Below are 22377 nucleotides of genomic sequence, written 5' to 3' on the forward strand. Positions count from 1 at the left end.
TTCCAGGACAGGTGTTGAGGAGAGGAAGGAATAAATCTTTATTTTTTTTCCTGGCTGATGAGATAAAAAGGCACAACACATGTCTACATACATGAGACATGTACCTGGAATTGTTTTAGAAGTGATATTAGCAGTAATAACCTGTGTATTCAATGCCATCAAAGCAATTTCCACTTGAGGAGATCCTTTATAAATCCATATTAAATACTCGTGTTAGGTAACTGTGATGGATCCCCTTGGCAGAAATGTTAAAACTCCTACATCGAAGAATGCCCGCTTCACTGCACAACCTGGATCCATCTCAAGCAGTGTATTGGATGTGATTACTGCCTGTGGGTTCATGTTGCAGGCTGCGTGTGAGTGTTTGTGCAAGACTAAGCAGCCTCTCAGCAGCCATCGGTGCTTGTGTGTATTCCCACTGAGCTGTGGTTGCAGGTGTCACACACACACATGAACTGGCGACGCACTAGACACATTAGACAGAAATAGCCTCTATTTCCGCCCCAGTTATGCCACGGTTATGAATGTTCATTATAAAGGAATTAGTACCTGAGTGTTCTGTCAATCTGAGGCACATACTTAACATTAAAATGGGGAAAAAGGAGAAAGAAATTCAAAATTCAACAGATTACATTTTTTTTTATTCTGTTGTCTTTGTGATGTTATTGAGGAACATTGACAATATTGCAATAAAAGACCTGAATTTGTCACCTTGAACTAAGAGGCAGATGTTGGTGTGTGTATTTGAATCAATCACGTTATGGGGACATAAATCTGTTTACATGTGATGGAAACACAGCCCTATGTGGTAGATTATGGTGAACTCCGACCTTCATAGTACATCTGTTTAAATTCAATAGGTCTTCATGGAAGGCTGACTCCACTGAGTTGTTGTGCGTGTGTGCACCCACCCACACGCAAACAGCCCCACAATGTAGCTGCCTTTTTAGTCTTTTGGAAGTCATGTGAGCAAAGAAATTGTGATGAAATCTGTCTTTATCAGATTACAATGCAGATCCCCCCATGTCAGCGCCCCTGTCAAACTTCCTGTTAATGCTACAGAATGTTCACAGCAGCAGAAGGTGGAAAGTTAGAGATAGACTGACGTGTACGCTGCTGGTGGAAAAACAAATATCAAAGAGCTGCAACTTCACTGTGTGTCTTTTGTTTATTTGTTCTTTTTTTTCTAAATAGGTTGGATGATGCACATTTGGCCACAGCATCAATTCTACAACATTAATTATTAAAGTCCCTTGCCAGTCATTGATTAAATCCCTAAAAACTCATCTCTGTGTATCAAAGTTACATATTTAGAAGTTTTTCTCCATGAAAACAATCCCTCCCTGTCTGAAAATGGCTTAGATGTAACTTTACACTGTTGTTTCCTCTAGAATGTGCAGATCTGTGACATCCCTGCCTCTCTCTCCACTCACTCCCCCACTGTTTACTACAGTTCAAGCACACCAGCTCACCTACAACTCTGCTCAAGCACTGTAAAGCCACTCTATGCTACGCAATATTGTAGTATCGGAGTAATTCAGCCATACATGCTCAACCTGGAAACAGATTCTGAAGATACAAAAAGCCCCGTCCTGCAAGTTGACAGGACACAGCTCCTTTGGTTTGTTATGTATAAAATACTGAAAGTCTGAGTCCCTGTATTTTGAGACTATCATGGGTATGCTGCAATTTTACAGTGGAACTGCTCAGCCATGGTGTTTGGTGCCTTTTTTTTTTTAAACTCATGATATGATCTTTTAGCTTCCAAAACTACCATAAAGACATGTTACCAACCTCAAAAACTTTTCAACGGAAGGGATTTTTAAAGAAATGTTTGATAATTAAATGTTTATCTCCTAGTTTGAAGGCTCTGTCTGTCTAGAAGACTGGATATGTGATCTGATATAGATTTTAGCGATTATCCATCTGATTTTCTGTCTTTCTTTCCAGGATCCAAGGGCAAAGCATAAGTTTAAGATCCACACCTACTCTAGCCCGACCTTCTGTGACCACTGTGGCTCTCTACTCTACGGCCTCCTACACCAGGGCATGAGATGTGACCGTAAGTACTAGACGCTAAACCCATCCACTCATGTCTGACTCCTTTTGCCTTTTTCACGTTGGCATTAGCGCATACACTATCGTTCAATAGTTTGGGATCACCCAGACAATTTCATGTTTTCCAAGAAAACTCACACTTTTATTCATGGACTAACATAAGTGCACAAGGGTTTTCTAATCATCAATTAGCCTTTCAACTCCATTAGCTAACACAATGTAGCATTAGAACACAGGAGTGATGGTTGCTTGAAATGGGCCTCTATATGTAGATATTCCATTAAAAATCAGCCATTTCCAGCTATTGTAGTCTTTTACCGTATTAACAATGTCTAGATTGCATTTCTGATTAATGTAATATTATCTTCATTGAAAAAACTGTTTTTCTTTCAAGAATAAGGACATTTCTATGTAACCCCAAACTTTTGAATGGTAGTGTACATCACATATTTCAGCTGTATTATTACAGTACGACATTTAGAGGATGGTCTATCTGCAGTACTATTTATGCTTTTTGTTGATATTAGTATACTTATTGTAGTCGTACTGTCTAAGCAATATTTTTGTTGTATTATCTGGAATTCCAAAATCTGCCAGAGTGTTCAAAGGGCATGTTTTTATTTAAAAAACTGGCAAAAAATTACACCATTTATCAGACCTAGAAGCTGTGAAAACAGAAAAAAAATGTCACGTTTTAAACTTTTTGACAATTCTCGAACTACTCATCTGTGACATGCTGTTCTGTGAAGAAACTTAAGCAAATGTAAGCTTAAAGTCGTCAAAATCACTTTTTGTTTGGCTGTCTCGTTTAGTAATTTGCCAAAAATAAGTTGTTTACTCTAACCAGAGTCTGTAAAAAAAAAAAATGTTGTGCTTTTCTGTAGAACTGATTAGTGACTCAGCTGTGACCAACAGTCACATTAAAATATTCAGGCGCTAATAGGCTGAACTTGGCTGAACTGCAGGGAACAGATAGGAGGGAAGCATGGAAACAAATTAGAAATGCATGTAGTACAATATCTACAGTATATGGTCAAATAGTTTGTTTCTCAGAATGGTAACACCATTTGAAAAAATGTGGCAAGTTTTTCAGGTTTTGTGAAATAAATAATCACAGAAATTCAACTTTTCTTTTTTTTTAATGATTTATGGCATTTTCAATGTGTGATCCTGCACAATAGACAGACGGTTCTCTGTACTTCTAGCCATGGTCTTGCTGTTTCCATGACACATAGATTGGCATCCACAAATGCTGTTATGCTAATGCTCAAACAATATACTGTTACATAACATCACGCATTCATCTCTCCGTGTATGTGTCTTCCAGACTGTATGATGAACATCCATAAGCGCTGTGTGGCCAACGTCCCCAGCCTGTGTGGAACAGACCACACTGAGAGGAGAGGTCGCATCCAGATCACTGCTGAGGTCAAGACTAATGTTCTCACTGTTACCAGTAAGTACAAAATACACAAACCAACACAGTACACACACACTTCCTATACAATATTCAGCTAAACAGACATTTGGCCTCTTGCTACTTTATTTTCCAGTTGGAGAACACCAGTTATCTGTCTCCCCCTACTGTTGGATTGTCAGACATGACGTTTGGAAGTCAAATAAGAGCCATCAGTGTCTAGCTTGTTTTCGTTACTGGGATTGATTCAAATATACTGATGTAGGAGGAATTTCTGGGTTATTTTAGTCTCTGAGTCATTGTGTAAATTCAAAAATCAGCGCAATATACTTCATGGGAGCGAGATTAGCATCGGCACAGATAGTGAATATGCTGTTTCTCAGCTGACTGAAGTGTGACTGAACAGCAAATTATTTTCATTTTGCACTGAGGTTGTGAAAAGCGTATTGTTCTGTGGTTGTGCTATAAAATAATGTATTTTCCAAATCTGTGGCAAGTCTAACGCACAACCTAGGAAATCATATTGCAGTGAGATAAGCTGTGGATTGTAGAGGCAACTCCCCTCACTATCTAGTATTTTACAGCAATTTTTCAAGGGTTTTTACCTTAGATTTGAAACTAATATAAGGTGTATCTGTCTTTGCAATGAGTTTCCATTTTTCAAAGCGACACAGTTAAGGCTATCTCAGTTTTTAGCACATTTATTATTAGAAATGCCTAAAAGGACAAAAGATTTTGCAAAAAATAATGCAATTTAACACTCTTGTTTCACCAAATGAACTTATTTTCATGGTTTCATGAGACTGAATGAGCTGTTACTTCACTATGTGTCCGAGCAGCAGGAGGAAGAAAAAAGGAGTCAAATCCGTTTACACAGTGTGTCACACACTTTCACTCACATTTGTGTTTTGCTGTTGGCCTGATGGACTGAAAAGAGGCGTCACTGAGTGGTCACCAGCTGCCATTTGTTTCATTGTGACAAACATGAACATCAGTAGTGTGACGGATGTAATTAACAGAATTGCCATTGCACAGGTTTCATTACACATCAGGGGTTTGTTCGCTTCTCTTGTGCTTTTTCTCACATTCTGTTGCTTTCTGCATGTAAATTCCTCTCCTATGACTATGAGCTGGACTTCAGCCTTATGCTAAATGAGAAAATGTTTCATTTGTGAGGTCCGTTCTGATTTTTGATTGGCTGCTTTGAATAGTATCGCATTGCAGTTTGATTTTATGCACACCTTCTGGCCGAAAGGCTGGAGGCAGGTAGGTAGGTAGGTAGGTAGGTAGGTAGGTAGATAGATAGATAGATAGATAGATAGATAGATAGATAGATAGATAGATAGATAGATAGATAGATAGATAGATAGATAGATAGATACTTTATTAATCCCAAGGGAAATTCAAGACTATCTAATATAGTGGGGGATGACCAAAATGGGTTTATAAAAGGAAGACAAGGGTTTCACAATGTAAGACGTGTCCTTAATTTTCTACATAATCAAAAAGGGCAAAAATATATGGCTCTCCTCTCGCTTGAAGGCCTTCGATAGGGTCAAATGGACTTATCTATTTGATGTTGTAGCCCTGTTTGGATTTGGGAATACATTTCTTAAATGTATAAAACTACTACATCTCAATCCTGTAGCTGAAGTAATGACAAACGATGTGGTGTCAGAACCCTTTGGTATAACAAGAGGATGCCCTCAAGATCCACCTTTGTCCCCACTTTTGTTTATTTTAGCTATAGAACCATTTACAATTGCAATAAGAGCTAAATGTTAAATACAGGGGATTAAAATAAACAACAAAGAACACAAAATAACTCTTTTTGAATGCGTCAAATTTGTCAGTTATGCTACTAGATTAATTCAAAAGTCGAAACCCTGGTCAAGACGTATCTACATTCAAGAGCTTAAAGTGTTTTACTTAATTAGCCATTAAAATAACACCTTAATTGGGAAATACACCATCCATAAATTATAAACTTATATCAGACTCAACATTAAATTCTATAGAAAGATGATGTCTTTACCCATTTCCCTTATAGGAAGAATAAATATGAAAATACTCACCCTCTCTCACTTGACTTCATTCACATCATGTTTCCAGCAGCCTGGTTTTGTACTCCATTATGTTCAGATTTTGTGGAGGAAGGCAGAAAATTTCTACATTTATCAGACCTCTAGAGTGTGACTGATACTGATGCTTCCAGACAAATTCGGCATCTCTGAGTTTTAGATGTAAATTGAGCGAAAAAGTGATTTCAATCATAGTTAGACAGTGACAATAAGAGTTTTTGCTGTGGAGCCAGATGTATGGTGGGTGTACATAGGTAGTCTGCCTATTTACCTTATGTTGAGTGTTATTTTGCTGCTGCCGCATTGAAATGTTTCTGGAAGCATCTTCATGTAGACTTTGCCAGTCTGAAATTTTTTAATCAATTACTTCTCTTCCTTTAAGCCTGCAGGATTGCAGTGGTTGTGTCTGGCAGCCCAAGACTGAGCCTCGGATTTAATAGTGAAGCTGTATGAATATAAAGCAGGATGTTGCTCAGAGAGAAGCCTGTCAGCCAAGCCTTCAAGAAAAATGAAATATTAATCATTAATGCATTTATATGTTCACACTGTTCTCTGCCCAACGACTGGTGTTAGAATGATTAAGCCTGTCTCTGGCAAAAGATTACATTTTCATTTTATGTTAACAGGATATCAGAACTGGCTTCTCTAATGCAAAACCAAGGAGAATGTTCATATTATCTGGTCAGAATTACTGACAAAAATGATAATTAAATTTTGGTTTGGCAGAACGTCACATTTGAGACAATGACTGATCAGCCAGATCATTAAAACCAGGAGCCTAACAGTGTGTAGCTCCAGCTTGTGTAGTTTTGATCTGTTGATCCATGGACAAACAGGGGACTTCTGGGGGGTATCTGCTACTGGGATTTGACACTCTACTGACTGCTGTGGTTTGTCAAGTGGGGCCTTCATGTGTCAGATTGGGTTTTGGGTATTTGGAAGCTGGTACAACGCCTAAGGCTCTTTGTCATGTTGCTGGAGCTGTTCCTGATCAGCTCTTGTTCTGTAGCAGGATGTATCAGTGCTGGGGAGTGCTGCTGTCATTTGAGGGTTTTCTTGGCCTGGTATAATGTATTGTTGGGTGGCACATGTCAAAGTTACATCCACATGAATGCCAAAACCCAACGTTTCCAAGAAGACCATGACATTGTAAGGCTATAAGATAGGATAAGATAAACTTCATTGATCCCTCGGCGGGGAAGTTTCCATGTTACAGCGGCTGGATAACAGATGAGGCATTGAAGCCGCAGGACAAGAATTACAAAAGTACAAGTAGAAGTAGAAACATCCACCCATGCTTTATCTATGCACTGCTGAATCCTCATTAGTGTTGTGGAGGGGCTCAAGCCTATCCCAGCTGACTTAGGGTGAAGGCAGGGTTCACCCTGGACAGGTCACCAGTCTATCACAATGCTACACATAGAGATAAACAGTCATACTCACCTTCACACCTACGGACAATTTAGAGTTACCAATTAACCTCAGCATGTTTTTGGACTGTGAGAGGAAATCGGAGACCCTGGAGAAAACCCACGCATGCACAGGGAGAACATGCAAACTCCATGCAGAAAGATCCCGGGAAGGCTGGGACGTGAACCGAAGATCTTCTAGCTGCAAGGCGAAAGTGCTAACCACCAAGCCACTGTGCAGCCCGAAGTGGAAACAATACAACTGAATAAATTCAACATTTTAACTGATAAATATCATCTTGAAATTGCCCCAGATGATTTCATCCAATAAGAAAGTGATCACTTTTTTATTACAAGTTGCCTCAAAGTTTATGGTCCATTATGCAAATGAGGTGTAATCTTATTAAATATATTTCCAAAGTAAAAACTTGAGTAAAATAACTGCCTCAATATGTATTTTAGAAGTTTCATTTCCACTAATCTGAAAGATGATAAAACCTTGAAATTAACAAGCTCATGAAAAAAACGTGTCTCGTCTGAAACAAATGACATTTCAGTGACACACATTAAAAATAGACTCACCTCTTTGTTCTAAGGAGGTTTCTGACCTGCCTTCTGTTCTATTTAAGTCAAAATGGAAATTCCAGAGATCAGTGTCACCATCCTGTTGTCGGTCATTTCACCTGCAGATGGCAGCAGAGCTTTACTGTAACTTTGCTTTTTTCCAGTCAACTCAGAAATAATCAAACATTCTTGATATAGATTTAGCTTGTGGTTAAAACTGGGCTTCACCCTCATCCAATGCCATGTGAGTTCAATTAACATGAAAGGTAAAGTAACCCACATCATTTAACACAAACTTTAAAAGCATCTTACATAAAGTGTATCAACAGTTGTTCATATCTCAAGTCTGCTCACATTTGACTCTGGTTGGGTGGAATAATTAGTCTACATAAACAAGCTCCATCCTAATCTGTGCACAAATTCATACTCAAGTAGTAGATGACTCAGTGATGATCACCTTGCGTATTTTTTCTTCTGTTTTTCATCTCTTCACTGGTTTAAAGGAATCTCGGTTGCTTTGCATTAAATGGAACCTCTGACATCTGACTATGTCTAAAATATGAAGTGTAAAAACTGTTTTCAGTGAGAATATGGGGCCTGAGCTGAGTAATAAGTAACATTTTATAATTACCTTTTTAGCAGTGCAACCACTAGCCATATGTACACTAACGTTCAAAAATTTAGGGTAGAAATATCCTTATTTTTGAAAGAAAAGCTGCTTTTTTCAATGAAGATAACATTGAATTAAACAGAAATACAGTCTAGACATTGTTAATATAGTAAATGACTATTCTAGCTGGAAATGGCAGATTTTTAATGTAATATCTCCATAGGGGTACAGAGGAACATTTCCAGCAACCATCACTCCTGTGTTCTAATGCTACATTGTGTTAGCTAATGGTGTTGAAAGGCTCATTGATGATTAGAAAACCCTTGTGCAATTATGTTAGCACATGAATAAAAGTATGACTTTTCACAGAAAACATGCAATTGTCTGGGTGACCCCAAATTGTTGAACAGTAGTGTATGATGCCAAACATGTTTTGTCACCTTCCTAAAATAATAAGTCATTTTTTGAAAAAAGTTGTTGTTTTTCCTAAATCATCTCCATTGTGCTGCTGGCCAACTCTAGTAAAATCGCCTACCTCTGTTGAACAGATCATGCAATTCTACCCCCATAATATAAGGCCTAGGCGTGAGTTTTCATGGAAAACATGAAATTGTCCAGGTGACCCCAAACTTTTGAACGGTAGTGTAAGTAAATGGAAACTTTTGGAAAGGCAGAAGTGATTTAAAGGATTTTTACTGCTGCAATCTACAAGAGAATTAATTGACTGGATGGCACATCATGTATGATCAATATGCAGGATCTGTTCATCAATGACAACATTAACATAGTGGAAGCTTACAAAGATGCATGTGTATGCCCGTTTCTGCTTGTAGACCATTTTCTCTGCAGCGTCTTTCACTGGGTTTCATCGCTGTTTTTCTTTCTCACTCTTTTCCTCACTGTTCTCTCTTCCTGGTTCCCACGCTCATAGACTGATCATTAGCTGCTACTTACTGTGGGAAATGATAAGAGAGCAGACTTATCACACACAAACTGCTAGGACAGCAGCAAAGGCTAGAATCCACTAGTGCTACACAACAGAGCAGAGTACAGTTAAGCTAAATTGTAAAAACTATCAAAAAAAATCAACAGCTAATGTGCTTATTATACACAGTTTAGTCTCATGTGTCTTATCTTAGGATGCATTAATACTTGCACACTCAAAATTGTGTTTTGTGTTGCAGAGTGCGCTGATTTTATGTTGATATTCTTGTTATTGGGCAGATGCGATAAATCACCTTAAGTGAGGTAATGCTTTACAGGGTTCAGTCAGCAGGAGTAGTACTGATTTGTGTCCACAGGGGTCAGTGTGGAGCCACCAGTAGCTTCATTGCAGTGAGGCAGAGAGAAAAAACTGCCACCACAGAACCACCAGGAATTATTCTCCAGCTTAACGTAGCTGTAGATGGTGGAAATGGCTGCTGCACTGAGAAATGCATTTGTACTGTGGACTCCATTTGTAGATTTAATCAAAGCAATTGACATGGATGTAAAGCGACACCTAATTGATCAATTTTAATTCACCTCCGTTCCCTTTCATTGGGAGATCAGAGCTCAGGGTCACAGGCAGAACAGCACCCATGGAAATGGAGGGGAGTCAGCATCCCTAGCTCAAGGACTCTCCAGCAGGGAAAATGCAGTGGGACGCTGAATGAGGGGCTTAAACATGCCCTTTTCCCGTGGTACTGCACCCAAACTGCCTAATAGCAAGAGTGTATTCTGAAAGAACTACCGTGTTCGACATGTCGTCCCACCCAAACCGTTTATAGTTGTGCTGAAGCCAGGATAGTGGTGCATGATTACAGATCTCATTGTCTTCTAGAAGGCTTTCATAGAGCTGAAATAGTGACAGACTAGTTGAAAATGAAAAGAGAAGCTCAAATTCGACTCTTCTCGCCTCTGCACACCTGCCGACTGCTCGATAAAGTGACGCTCATTTCAATGCCGTCGCAACCTTTTTATTTTTCCAGGAATATACTATGCATATTGTTTGTTTCAGAGACACTCTCCCTGAGCAGGGGTCTTGTGCATGTTTCTATTTTTATTCACATCTAATGTAAATCAGTCGAACGTTTAACTCAAGACTTAACCATGATAAATGATCAAAAAAATAAAGAATCACTCTTCAAATTCAGGGCTGCACATTGGCTTGGTGGTTAGCACTTTCGCCTTGCAGCTAGAAGATCCCCAGTTCGCATCCCCACCTTCCCTTCCCAAGATCTTTCTACATGGAGTTTGCTTGTTCTCCCTGTGCATGTGTGGGTTTTCTCCAGGTACTCCGGCTTCCTCCCGCAGTCCAAAAATGTTCAAGTCCAAGCTGAGGTTAATTGGTAACTCTAAATTGTCCGTAGGTGTGAATGCAAGTGTGTTTGTTTGTCTCTATATGTAGCTCTGTGATAGACTGGTGACCTGTCCAGGGTGTCGCCTGCCTTCGTCCTAAGCCAGCTGGGATCATCTCAAGCCCCCCCATGACCCTAATGAGGATTCAGTGGTGTACAGATAATGGATGGATGTTCAAAATCAGTAATTAAATATGTAACTGAATCAGGACTAAGTTGTGGTTTAATGCATTACCTCTCCTTAAAAGAGGTAAGACTGTGCTCCTTTAGATTGACCAGATTAGACTTGTTTTTATCCAGGTATTCATAATGTTGCAGAAAACAGCAGAATCACTGAAAGACTACTGAATACTAATGACAAGTAGAGATTTATTCGTAATATGCTATTGGCATAAATAAGTTAGTATGTAAACCAAATGAAGAATATGTGGAAAGTTGATCTGTGTCATTTGACAAGACTTTTGGGATTTCTCATTTAGCTAGGCCAGCAACACAAGTACAAATATTGAAGTTAAAATGAGAATCAAGTCAATATCTGTCTTTAAACAGCCATTAAATATGGCACTACAGCGTTCAGATTTTAAAACGTCTTTGTGTTGTCAGCTGTCCAGACAAGCCAAACTACACCGATCAGCCACAACATTAAAAACCACTGGCAGGTGAAGCGAATAACGTTGATCATCTCGGTACAATGCAATGTTCTGCTGGCAAACCTTTGTTGCTCTGTGCGTAAACTTTGTTCCAGTCAGCAGCAGGGACATGTGCACTGTCACACTGCAAAAAACTGCCTCAGGAAACACCCCAAAGAGCGGTTTTGTGAGGCATAAACTAGGCCGTGCGAACCCATGAATGCTGTCATCAGTCACAATTAAATTTTCTGGAAAGGCTTTGCTGTATATATGCCAGAAAGAAGAAATTGGACAGAGCACAGGAATCCTACAAAGCTTCAGTGAGGCTGTGTCACGAGGGAGAAGGTGCACCGCCCACACCCACGCAGCTGTGGACATCCGGTATTTTGCTGTTACTGCACTCTTATCTCCACACAGACCCCTGCATGTTCCTTGCAATTAGCGCATACCGTATGCAAGCAATAATTTCACACATGCAGTCACATGGGCATTACACAGCCGTACGTGCACAAGCAGAACACAAAAACGCACACGTCCTCGTGTATTTACTGTAAATGTCCTTTGAGACTATTTGGCATGCTACCCTCTCTATTCAACCGGCATTTGATGGTCACTTTAACAGGCATCATCTAATATTTATTGCCCTGCTCCACTGAGGGTTTAATGCTGCCCGTGGGTCTGTGCTGTGGTTAACCTCTCGGAGCTTAGCGTAGAATAATGCTTTAACAGCATGAAGACCTCATTTTTCTGACATCTTGAGGTTTTCTCACAGTGTGCTCACTGGGAAGCTCTTCTTTCCATCCTGGTTTGAAGCATTGCTGCATGTTCCCCACAGCATTTCGGTTGTTAACTCTAAAAAAGTAGTTTGACTTTTACCGTAACAGTGTGCTGCACTTTTTTTTAGTATAAAACAGCCCTTTTACTAACCTTGGCTGAAACAAGTAGCAATACATGCTGCTTTTTTCTTCTACTTCTCGGTTCACATTTGCACTACTTGTTGAACAACACTTTCTCCAGGAGATCAAAGCTGGTACTGAGCCTGTGAGATCAGGTATTAGATGTCTTGACACATAGACTCAAGACCTGGTAGTATTACTGAACTAGCCCGCGTATATTTTAATCTGACTGACTCAGATTTGGGGTGAAGTCGTAACTCTTGTAAACAGAGAGGAGCTGTAAGTGTTCATGATGGTCTAGTGTGTGGCATATCAGTCCATGTGGCTTTGGAGGGAAGTGACTACAATTATGGCCACATTCATGAAGACTTGTGCTGTAGGTTAAATATCTGTGAGTACACAAGGTTCCACTTGGATCCGAATGACATAATTTAGTCATGAGATGATGAATGCAAGGCTTAGTAAAGTCATCTGCATACCCTTCATTTCTTTGTAACTGTGGAGCCACTATACTACCAGGGTCATTCCAGAACTTAAGGACATTTGTGCTTCAAAATTTTTGAAAAATAAAACCTTCTCTTTTACAGTTTACTGCTACATATTCATCAGTAATAAACTATATAAACTAGCAAAGGCTTGATTGACTCAGCTTACACATTAATGGTACCACTTTTTCCATGTTTTACTTGTTGTTTGTTAACCCTACTCTAATCACGGTAACAAGGTTGCTAATCCGTGTTAATGTTAGCTTTTTCTCAGCAGTAACAGCTAGATATTTATCTAGCTGTTACTGCTGACTAAGAGGACAGACATACTTATGTGAAAAAGTAAAAAGAATTAGTCCTTTCCTGATAATATGCTTAATAGGGTTGCATGAGGTAGAGTGAGGAAATATGAAAAATAGAAGAGAGGACATAGCTTTGCTCTACATATTTTTTTGAAAGTTTGATGATGTTAATTCCAGCGTTTCATGTGATTCACTGTTTTCTTCTTCGTCTGCCAGCTAAAAAGGTTTTGCTAACAGAGTTGTTGTGGGACACATGTTCCATGCATGTTAATTATTATTTAAAATATTATGTTGATTTAAAAAAATGTTCCCACAATTAAAAGAGACTTCAAAAAAAAAATAATACCAAAAAAAGAAGATTTAAATTTAAAAAGAGGAACGTGGAATTATAGGGGGAGCTCCAGATTTATTTGGTATTTTTAAAACTATTTTCAAACATTCTTTTCTCCTAGTTTTTTTTTTAGATTTGATCTCAGGACAAGTACATTTACAGACCGACTACATGTTTTAGCATTTTGTACATGGATTATTTGAAATTTGATGGGTGAGACATAACATGTCCTCCAATTCTGGAGTGACCCACAATTTCACATGAACTAGAAAACAAAATGAGCCATTTTGATGTGATTCATTGTGTGCATGCATGGAACAGATAGATGCAGATCTACTGCACATGTATGGAGCAGACTAGAAAGTCGTATAATAAGAACAACAATGCATTTGTGGACTCTGCAACTGTCTGTGTGCACATCTGTGAGGAACTATCATTGTTGCTGTTACTGACCATTAAATAAGAAGTTATTTTTTGGTTTCTACTTTTCTAAATGTATTTCTCATCATCTTTCAGGAAAAGAAAAAATCAGATTTTAGATTTCAAGTGTTCTTAAATCTGAGTTGGTGGCAAAGCAGCGAGTTAGTCTCACTTTTATACGCAGCGCTGACTCATGAATCAAACTCCTGCTCAGAAGTTGTCCAGTGTCTTTTGAGATTGGGGGAAAAGAATGTTTTATCTGCTCTCCAGTGATGGAGCCAGACAATTTTTTTATGGGGGTGGCCAGGCAGAGACCATTACTCACACTGGGGTGGCACAGAAACTGGTATCTCCTTATTTTTATTTATTTATTTTTGTTTGTTTGTTTTTTCTGAGGGTCAAATAGCTGTAGGCCGTATCTTTCTGTTGTGCAAGCATGCATTCTTTAGGCAGGTTGTTTTCCTTCACTACTGAGAAAATATACACTACTGTTCTAAAGTTTGGGGCCAAAGAAAAGCAGTTTTTTTTTTCAATGAAGATAACAGCTGATTAATCACAAATACAGTCTCGACATGGTTAATGTGGTAAATGACTATTGTAGCTGGAAACAGCTGATTTTTAATGGAATATCTCCATAGGGGTACAGAGGAACATTTCCAGCTACCATCACTCCTGTGTTCTAATGCTACATTGTGTTAACTAATGGTGTTGAAAGGCTCATTGATGATTAGAAAACCCTTGTGCAATTATGTTAGCACATGGATAAAAGTGTGAGTTTTCATGAAAAACATAAAATTGACTGGGTGACCCCAAACTTTTGAGCCGTAGTGTATGATGCCAAACAAGTTAAATAATGTTCCCTAGTTTGTGAACCCTGTCGAAGTGCCACCACTGACTCCTTGTCCTGAATATTCAGAGCAGAGCACCACATATTTCTTGTCTTTAGTACTAATGTAACAGAGAGAAGCCTAATGTAATGTATTGGACAGAGGAGAGAATAATGTATCACAGGCAGTGAAGTTACTCTTTACAGTGAGCAGAGCTTTTCTTCACACACAGATTGATGCTGAATCAAAAGTGCAGAAGGTTCAAAAGTCTCATTTTGTGTCCTTTCAGTCAGCAGAGGTGCAAACACCCAGAACTCTGCTGCATCACAAATCAGCTGTCATGTCTAGTGCTGGTTGTACCTCTCCCTCACATCGATTACACTTCTTTTGACATAGAATGTGTCATCTCAACGTACCTGAACACATCATCAGACTCATTTCCTGGACTCATCAGGTATTTCAGGTCACCCAGTCAGGGTTGATGAAGCCCTGGCGTGTGTCCAGGTGGCGCTATCTATTACATAATATATGGACACATCTGTCAAAATACAGTAATTAATGTGACTCAGACAATGTGTTAGATAAATGCCTGAATCTTACAATAATGTTATTCAGAATTTGCTGAATGCAAATGCTGTGTGTCAGAAATTTCCCTTTGACTTTAATAAATACCTGCAATATCAGACAGCAGAAGAAATTATCAGTGCAGCTTTAAATTGAGAGTGATGCACGCCACAGCAGCAGTATCTTCATTAGCACTGGATCTCCTACACACCTGGCAGGTCAGCTGCTCCACACAGATTGCAGGTTTTTAAGGTGGAATTATTTGTATTAAAGCTTCTCTGCATGAACCCTGAGCTGCATCGGAGCCGTCAGGATATTTTTATGAGGATAAGCCGTCATTGCATTTGGGTGTTAATTGTGTTACGAGACTGGAGCAGCAGAGGTGAACTTTTTCGTTCAAATAAACCATCAGTGCTTGAGTTAAGAAATGAGATTTTTTTTTTTTTTTGTATTTTGCTTTTATTATTTGCTTATGCAAGCATGACAGCAATGTAGAAGTACACCTTGACAGCTCACAGGTTGATACTTTATTCATCCCCTTGGGGAAATTTAAGGTATCCAGTAGCTCACACATGTTAATTTTTAATTATAAATAAGGAAAAAACTGAATGCATTGTGTTTGGGAGTACTGATAGTGATGTATCAAGTTTTGGTTCAATGACTTTGAGACCTGCCATCAAAAATCCCAGGGTGATATCTGACAGAGACTTGAAATTTAACAAACAAATTGACACTGTTGTCAGAGCAAGTTTCTTACAATTGTGCCTTTTAGCCAAAGTCAAGCCTTATTTAAACCGCACCAACCTTGAACAAGGCATTCATGCTATTATTAGTTCAAGACTGGACTACTGCAATGCACTTTTCATCGGCATCTTCCAGTCGTCTATCCACCACCTGCAACTCGTGCAAAATGCTGAAACACTTCTTTTAACAAACACCCCCAGACATGAGCACATCACCCCAGTCCTTAACGTTCTTCACTGGCTTCCAGTCCAGTCAAGAATTCCTTTTAAACTTTTATTGTTCGTTTTTAAAGTTCTCAACGGTGTGGCTCCACTTATTTGTCTGAGCTTTTAACTTGAAAGGACCAAAAAAGAGCTCTGAGGTCATCCAGTCAGCGGAAGATCACTGGTTCACGTCCCGGCCTTCCCGGGATCTTTCTGCATGGAGTTTGCATGTTCTTCCTGTGCAGGTGTGGGTTTCCTCCCACAGTCCAGAAATGTGCTGAGGGTAATTGATTTTTCTAAATTTGCCCATAGGTGTGAGTGCGAGTGTGATTGTTTGTCACTGTACTGTTTTCAAGTTATTCTCTTGTTTTTCACTGTGAAGCAGTTTGGTCACCCTTTGGGCTGTTGAAAAGGGCTATAGAAATAAACTTTGATTGATTGATTGATTGATTGATTGATTGATTGATTGATTGATTGATTGATTGATTGATTGATTGATTGATTGATTGATTGATTGATTGATTGATTGATTGATTGATTGATTGATTGATTGCTTGATTGATTGATTGATAAGGTAAATAGGGAAATGAATTTGTTAAATAATGTGCAAACAAAAACCACTAAAGAAACTTATGCCTACAGAGCTACATGGACTTGCTGCTACTCAGAGCAGCACATTGCTAGTATATATATATATATATATATATATATATATATATATATATATATATATATATATATATATATATATATATATATATATATATATATATTACAACCTTCAATTGATTAAAAAATATCCTGAAAAGTTCTTACAAGTTATGATTTTTTTAATTTCTGATATTGCAGAGAGTTACTACAAGACTCCATCTATGAGTATCTAATGTGCTTTTACTATTGTCCCTGTGGTACATGACCCAACAGTTTGTCCTAAAATAGTTTATAAGTGATATTGCACATCATCACCTTAGCTTACCATAGTTTCCTCCACCATTCTTTTTCCTTTGTCATTTCCTACAAAACACAAATTATTGAGCTGCATCTGCTAAGTACTTGTGGGTATTGTGTGTATTATTGTGTGTGGGAGGGAAGGTTCTTGTGTGTTTATTTGCGTTGAACGCTACCCCAGCGAGCTGCTTAAGACACAGCAGCCTTGCTTCTGGTAATTGGATGTGACCTCACAACTTGACCAGCAACAATAATTGCACACACACACACACACACACACACACACGCACAGTTTGACACACACACTCCACTCACAGGGGATTTTACACCGCTGGAATACAATTACAGTCCAATAATAGAAAGCCACAAAAGGAGGATTAGTGTTGGAACTGGCAACCTTCATCTGTCTACATGGTCATTACAGACAGATCTGGCAACCCCGAGGCTGTAACCTCCAATGCAACAAGGGGTTCTGGTGTGTTTGAGTGTGTCCCTCAAGTTCACCGTGGCTTGTTTTGTTTGTTGGTTTCAGGGGGAGAATTAGTTGGTAAATACATTACCAACAGGAAGCACTCTCAGAATTTAGGTCACACACGTACACATAAGGCTTAAAGTAAAATCTAGCAACCTAAATATGGATGCAAATAATGTTTTATCACTGAGAACTTTCTATTTATGCAGTTCAAGTGTGTGGTAAATAATTATCTTCTTGGCAGAACCATCCACTGCAGCTTTACCCAGTAGGAAAACAATCATCTGTGAGGCAGTGAAGTGGTGAAATTTAGTGTCACCTTAGTGTTAACTTGATTTCCATTCTTTATTATGATATTTAATAAACAATTATCTGCACAGTGAGTGATTTGTAGTTATAAGTTTTACCATGAATGTATTAAAATGGTTATTAATATTATTTTCTAAATTTTAACCCTCTGAACAAGCACCAAACAGCTCCATGTCACAGTTTTACTCACTGTAGACTAATTTTACCTGCAATATAAAGTCATGCATCTGTTTGGAAACAGGACAACCATGGATAATGTATAACTTGATTATGCCATTAATGCCATAGGTAATCGAAATGTGGTACATCCACATAGTATAGATATTTTACTACTTGTATTTTAAATTTGTTTCCAGACTTGTCTCCTCTCTGCTTTGGGTAAACACATCCTGCAGTTCATCCCAGTTCAATTGAAAAAGCTCTAATTTTTTTTGTCACAACTGTTTTGCAGCTGAGTCACTAATAGCCTGACATTTATGATCCACATCATGTTTTTTTTTTCTTTTTTGACAGAATCTGGTTAGTGCAAACTGTTTATTTTTGGCAAGTTGTTTAGTGAAACATGTTATTTACCAACAGAACAGCACAGCAGAAATGAGTAGTTTAAAGACTGCTGCGAAATTAAATATCCAATGATTGTTTGCAGTTTCTGGCTCTGATAAATGGTATCATTTGGTCTGCAAATGACACCATTTATTTGTTTTTTTTCTTTTTTTAAAAAATCAAACCCACTAATGAGTTTTTGGGTTCAAGGGGTAACAGGAGGCTTACTGTTAATTTTACTTACGTAACTGTTCAGGATGCTTTTAGCTACATTTGCTCTTTTTTGTATGCAAAAGTCCAACATATTTTATGATGCACTCTCTGCGAGTGTCCTCAAATTTTGTCTCAGTTTATAGATACTTCTAAATGTCTTAGCTTTCTGTTACAGCTTTTATTCATCAATGAAGTAACTCATATTGCTACTTGGAATGATTTTAAATCTCATTTTCTTCTTTCCTTCTCTCACCTCCCTCCTCTCTTGTACTGTCTTCTTTTTGTCTTTCTGTTTGTCCTTTCAGTCAAAGAGGCCAGGAACCTGGTTCCCATGGACCCCAACGGTCTGTCAGACCCCTATGTGAAGCTCAAACTGATCCCAGATCCTCGCAGCGAGAGTAAACAGAAGACCAAGACCATAAAGTGCTGCCTCAACCCCACCTGGAATGAGACCTTTAAATTGTAAGGCTTTATCACCGCATGTTTCTTATTTAATTTATCTGTCTGCCTGTTTTTCCCTTTTCCCTCATCCCTTTGCATTTATCTTTTATTCTCCTCTTTCATCGCTCTCATTCGCTCAGTGCAGTGTTTTGAGACCATGGTATTATGCTCATCTTTCCAAGCGTGTGTAACCGCTGGCGCTCAGATAAAAACATCTGGCTTCTCATATTTGTAAAATCTTGCTTATGGGCTCGTTTGCTGCAGTTGGCTCCAATAACATCCTTAATAAACCTCATCACAGTTTGCACGAGAGAAGACTGAGATTATCAATTGCAGGCGTCTCGGTGCAGATGTTCAGTCTGAGAGGCACTTTTTGCAACTAACCAACAAATCAAAATAAGAGATGAAAGATGAGTGTTAATAAAATGGTTCATGCATGCAGTGTGAATGAATTTATGAAAACCTTCCTGACAGTTACTATTACGTTTCATGTATTTATAAATATGATTAACAGAGAAACGATGGCGGCCGGCTGCAAATTGTTGTAAATGAGGAATCCAAGATTTCTCTCATGTGCAGTAAAAGTTAAAGAATTTTTAATGAGACAGGGCTGCAATATTAAACCCACTACCTGTACATTTATCTCTGTTAACCATCCAGTCACCTGAAGGAGTACGACAAGGACCGCCGTCTGTCCGTGGAGGTGTGGGACTGGGACCTGACCAGCCGCAACGACTTCATGGGATCGCTGTCCTTCGGCATCTCAGAACTCCAGAAACTAGGAGTGGACGGATGGTGAGATGAAAGCAGGAACGAAGGGATGAATGAAAGAGGGAGTGGAAAGACATGAGGCAGAGCACCAGTAGAGGAGGAGGGAGAGTGAAGGTGACCTTGTTCATTACTGCACTGTGGGAGAAATACTTTAGTCGGAGCTCCTCTTTTTTTATTCTGGTTATACTCGGTGCCAGAGCAACTCTAGCCCGTCTCTTTATCTCGGCTTCTTTATCTCTCCGTCACCCTCCCTCCCTCTTCTCTCTGTAGCCCAGTCTCTATATCTCTCTATCTTCCTCTTGTTTTGCTGACTCTGCCCTGTCAAGGTTTTTAATGAGATGCCAGCATTTGAGGTGGAATGGTGGATGTGGAGAGATGCCATTAAAGCCTGATATTCAGAGAGAACCTGTGCAAGTGGAGGTTTTCATCCGCTGCGTCTTCATGCAGCTCCGAAGCCTCACAGTGGCTGCAGTGGGAGAGTGGCATAAACAAACAACAACAAAAAAAACTCTTGATGTTTTTATATGTTCTGCGGGTGATCTTTGAAATAATGTTTAAAAGAGTTGAGCTTGTAACGTAATCTTACTTTGGCAGTGTATTAAAATGTGTGTAAAGCTTTATGTTTGTTGATCTCATAAAATGGTTGCACCGTTTGATTTCCTTTGATTTGCTCAGATGTGCAAAGGCCACTGACTCTAATCAGCATTTTCTTATTAGCAATGAATCGAATTACCGCTTGAATGTGAACAGGGTCACTCACAGACGCAGCTCCACAGAGGCAGCTTCCCCTCGACTCCTACAGAACGTTATAGCATCTCTCGGTTCATTCCTTTGGCTCACAGCTTTGGTTCGCTGCTTGGATTGTCTCCAGATTCGATAAGCTGTAACTGAGGAACGTGGGCATTTAGCAGCTAGAAAGTCAAACACTTGCCAGAAACTTAGCTCCAGATAAATAGTGTTGCTTCATGTCTGCTGGATGTGCAAATATGAATTCGTTTGCCAGCAACTTTGCCTTATCAACTTTAAAGTTGATACCATGTCAGGGTTGTGTGCACAGGTTATTTCTGCTACCCCCAAGGGTTCAAAACAAGCACGCTGCTGCACAGAAACTGACGGTTATATTGTCTACTTGTGCAGTATTTCAACTTGGATAAGATTTAAAATACAAATGTTGTTGAAAATCTAACCGATTGAGGGTTGAGGTCCCATATTTCCTGAGAAAAACTAAATCTAAAACATTATTATCAGCAGTGTCAAAGTAAAGAGCAGAGATCTATGTTACCGAATCCATTAACACCCAGCACAAGTTGTTTGCTCTCAATGTGGTGTTTATGCCGTGAGGTATGAGGTTCAGCCAAGAGTGGCATCAGCACTAGTGGACCAAATGTGGCCTAATGTGAAATATTATATTGGATTGATTGTGTGTCGTCTCAGCTGCGTTATGGACTCATCTCCATCAGGCTCTGCTAGATCACCATGAAGGAGAGCGAATTACTAAATAATCACCTGATTATTCTTTAGGACTTTAAAGCGGCGCGCTAACTGTCAGCAGCTTCGGCTAATGGCAACATTTAAACACCTTAATTGTATAAACTAATTGGGAATTGATTTGACTGGAAATATTCTCTCTCTTCAGGTTTAAGCTGCTCTCCCAGGAAGAAGGCGAGTACTTCAACGTTCCCGTCGCTCCGGAGGGGGAGGAGGGCAACGAGGAGCTACGACAGAAATTTGAGGTGTGTGCGCGTGTTTTAGGCTTACGTGTGTGTATGTGTGTGTGTGTGTGTGTGTGTGTGTGTGTCGGTATGGAACGTTTGTGAATGTGTGTGAGCACTATGCATTTATGTGTGTCTGAGTGAGGGCCACTCTGGGAGAGCTGTTAGCTGTTGGCAGGCGCACTTATAGTACCATCCGGTCTGGCACACTGCAGGTCCAGACGTGTGTGTGTGTGTGTGTGTGTGTGTGTGTGTGTGTGTGTGTGTGTGTGTGTGTGTGTGTGTGTGTGTGTGTGTGTGTGTGTGTGTGTGTGTGTGTGTGTGTGCGCTGACCAGTAGGCCCACTCATTAACACATTTGGCAGTAGTGAGGATAACCCCGCTCTGTGCTTTTCCTTTTTTTTTTCCCTTCTCTTTTCCTCTTCTCCTTCTGTCTTGCTGACACCAAGCCACAAACATGAGAGACTCATTCTAAATTGTGTTAGTCACAAAGTGAAGAAGGCCTGCAAGATATATCGTTTTAGCATCGACTGCTTAGGATGTCATCTTTTCTTTTTTTAAAATTATTTTTATAGCTACAGTTGGAGAGGCAGACAGGAAAGTAGGGAGAAGAGTGAGGGGAAGACATGCAGCAAAGGGCTGTGAGCTTGAATCGAACCCGTTGAGCTATACGGGCGCCTCAGGATGTCATCTTTAAACCCAGAAAGTACAAAACACTTTACTGGCAGATTTAATAGAATAACAGAGGTCGTCCAGATTCTCAAAGGAGAAGTAGAAATGTAATCGTCTTTAATGCGAACAGTCAGGAATTTTTTTACATTATACATAGATGTAAATGTAACTCTGTCGTCAATCTCCATCCCATGTAAGAACCACTGAGTTCTTCTCTGGTTGGCCGCAGACTTTTGACCCTTTAGGCCAGGGCTGTCAAACTCATTTTAGCTCAGGGGCCGTGATGTTGACCAAAAATAGGTTTTCTGTCGGCAGCGTCTTGCAATTGTTTCCACTACATGAGGCAGCGCAGCTAATTAGTTCCACCATTTAAATCACCACAAATCCAGATCTGAATGCCATCTAAAGCACAACAATA

At 39.4% G+C, this 22377-nt stretch overlaps 1 protein-coding gene across 2 annotated transcripts in view; it reads left to right on the forward strand.

Annotated features, from left to right (window-relative positions):
• The window catches only part of prkcbb (protein kinase C, beta b), a 121542-nt gene that overhangs the window by 45283 nt on the left and 53882 nt on the right, over positions 1–22377 (forward strand). For both annotated transcript variants that reach the window (XM_055005126.1, XM_055005125.1), the window contains exons 4-8: positions 1951–2062; positions 3386–3514; positions 18670–18826; positions 19466–19600; positions 21213–21309. In XM_055005126.1, the coding sequence (XP_054861101.1) occupies positions 1951–2062; positions 3386–3514; positions 18670–18826; positions 19466–19600; positions 21213–21309 (630 nt within the window). The remainder of the gene's footprint in view (positions 1–1950; positions 2063–3385; positions 3515–18669; positions 18827–19465; positions 19601–21212; positions 21310–22377) is intronic.

Source organism: Amphiprion ocellaris, chromosome 19 (assembly GCF_022539595.1).
Source record: "Amphiprion ocellaris isolate individual 3 ecotype Okinawa chromosome 19, ASM2253959v1, whole genome shotgun sequence".
NCBI lineage: Eukaryota > Metazoa > Chordata > Actinopteri > Pomacentridae > Amphiprion > Amphiprion ocellaris.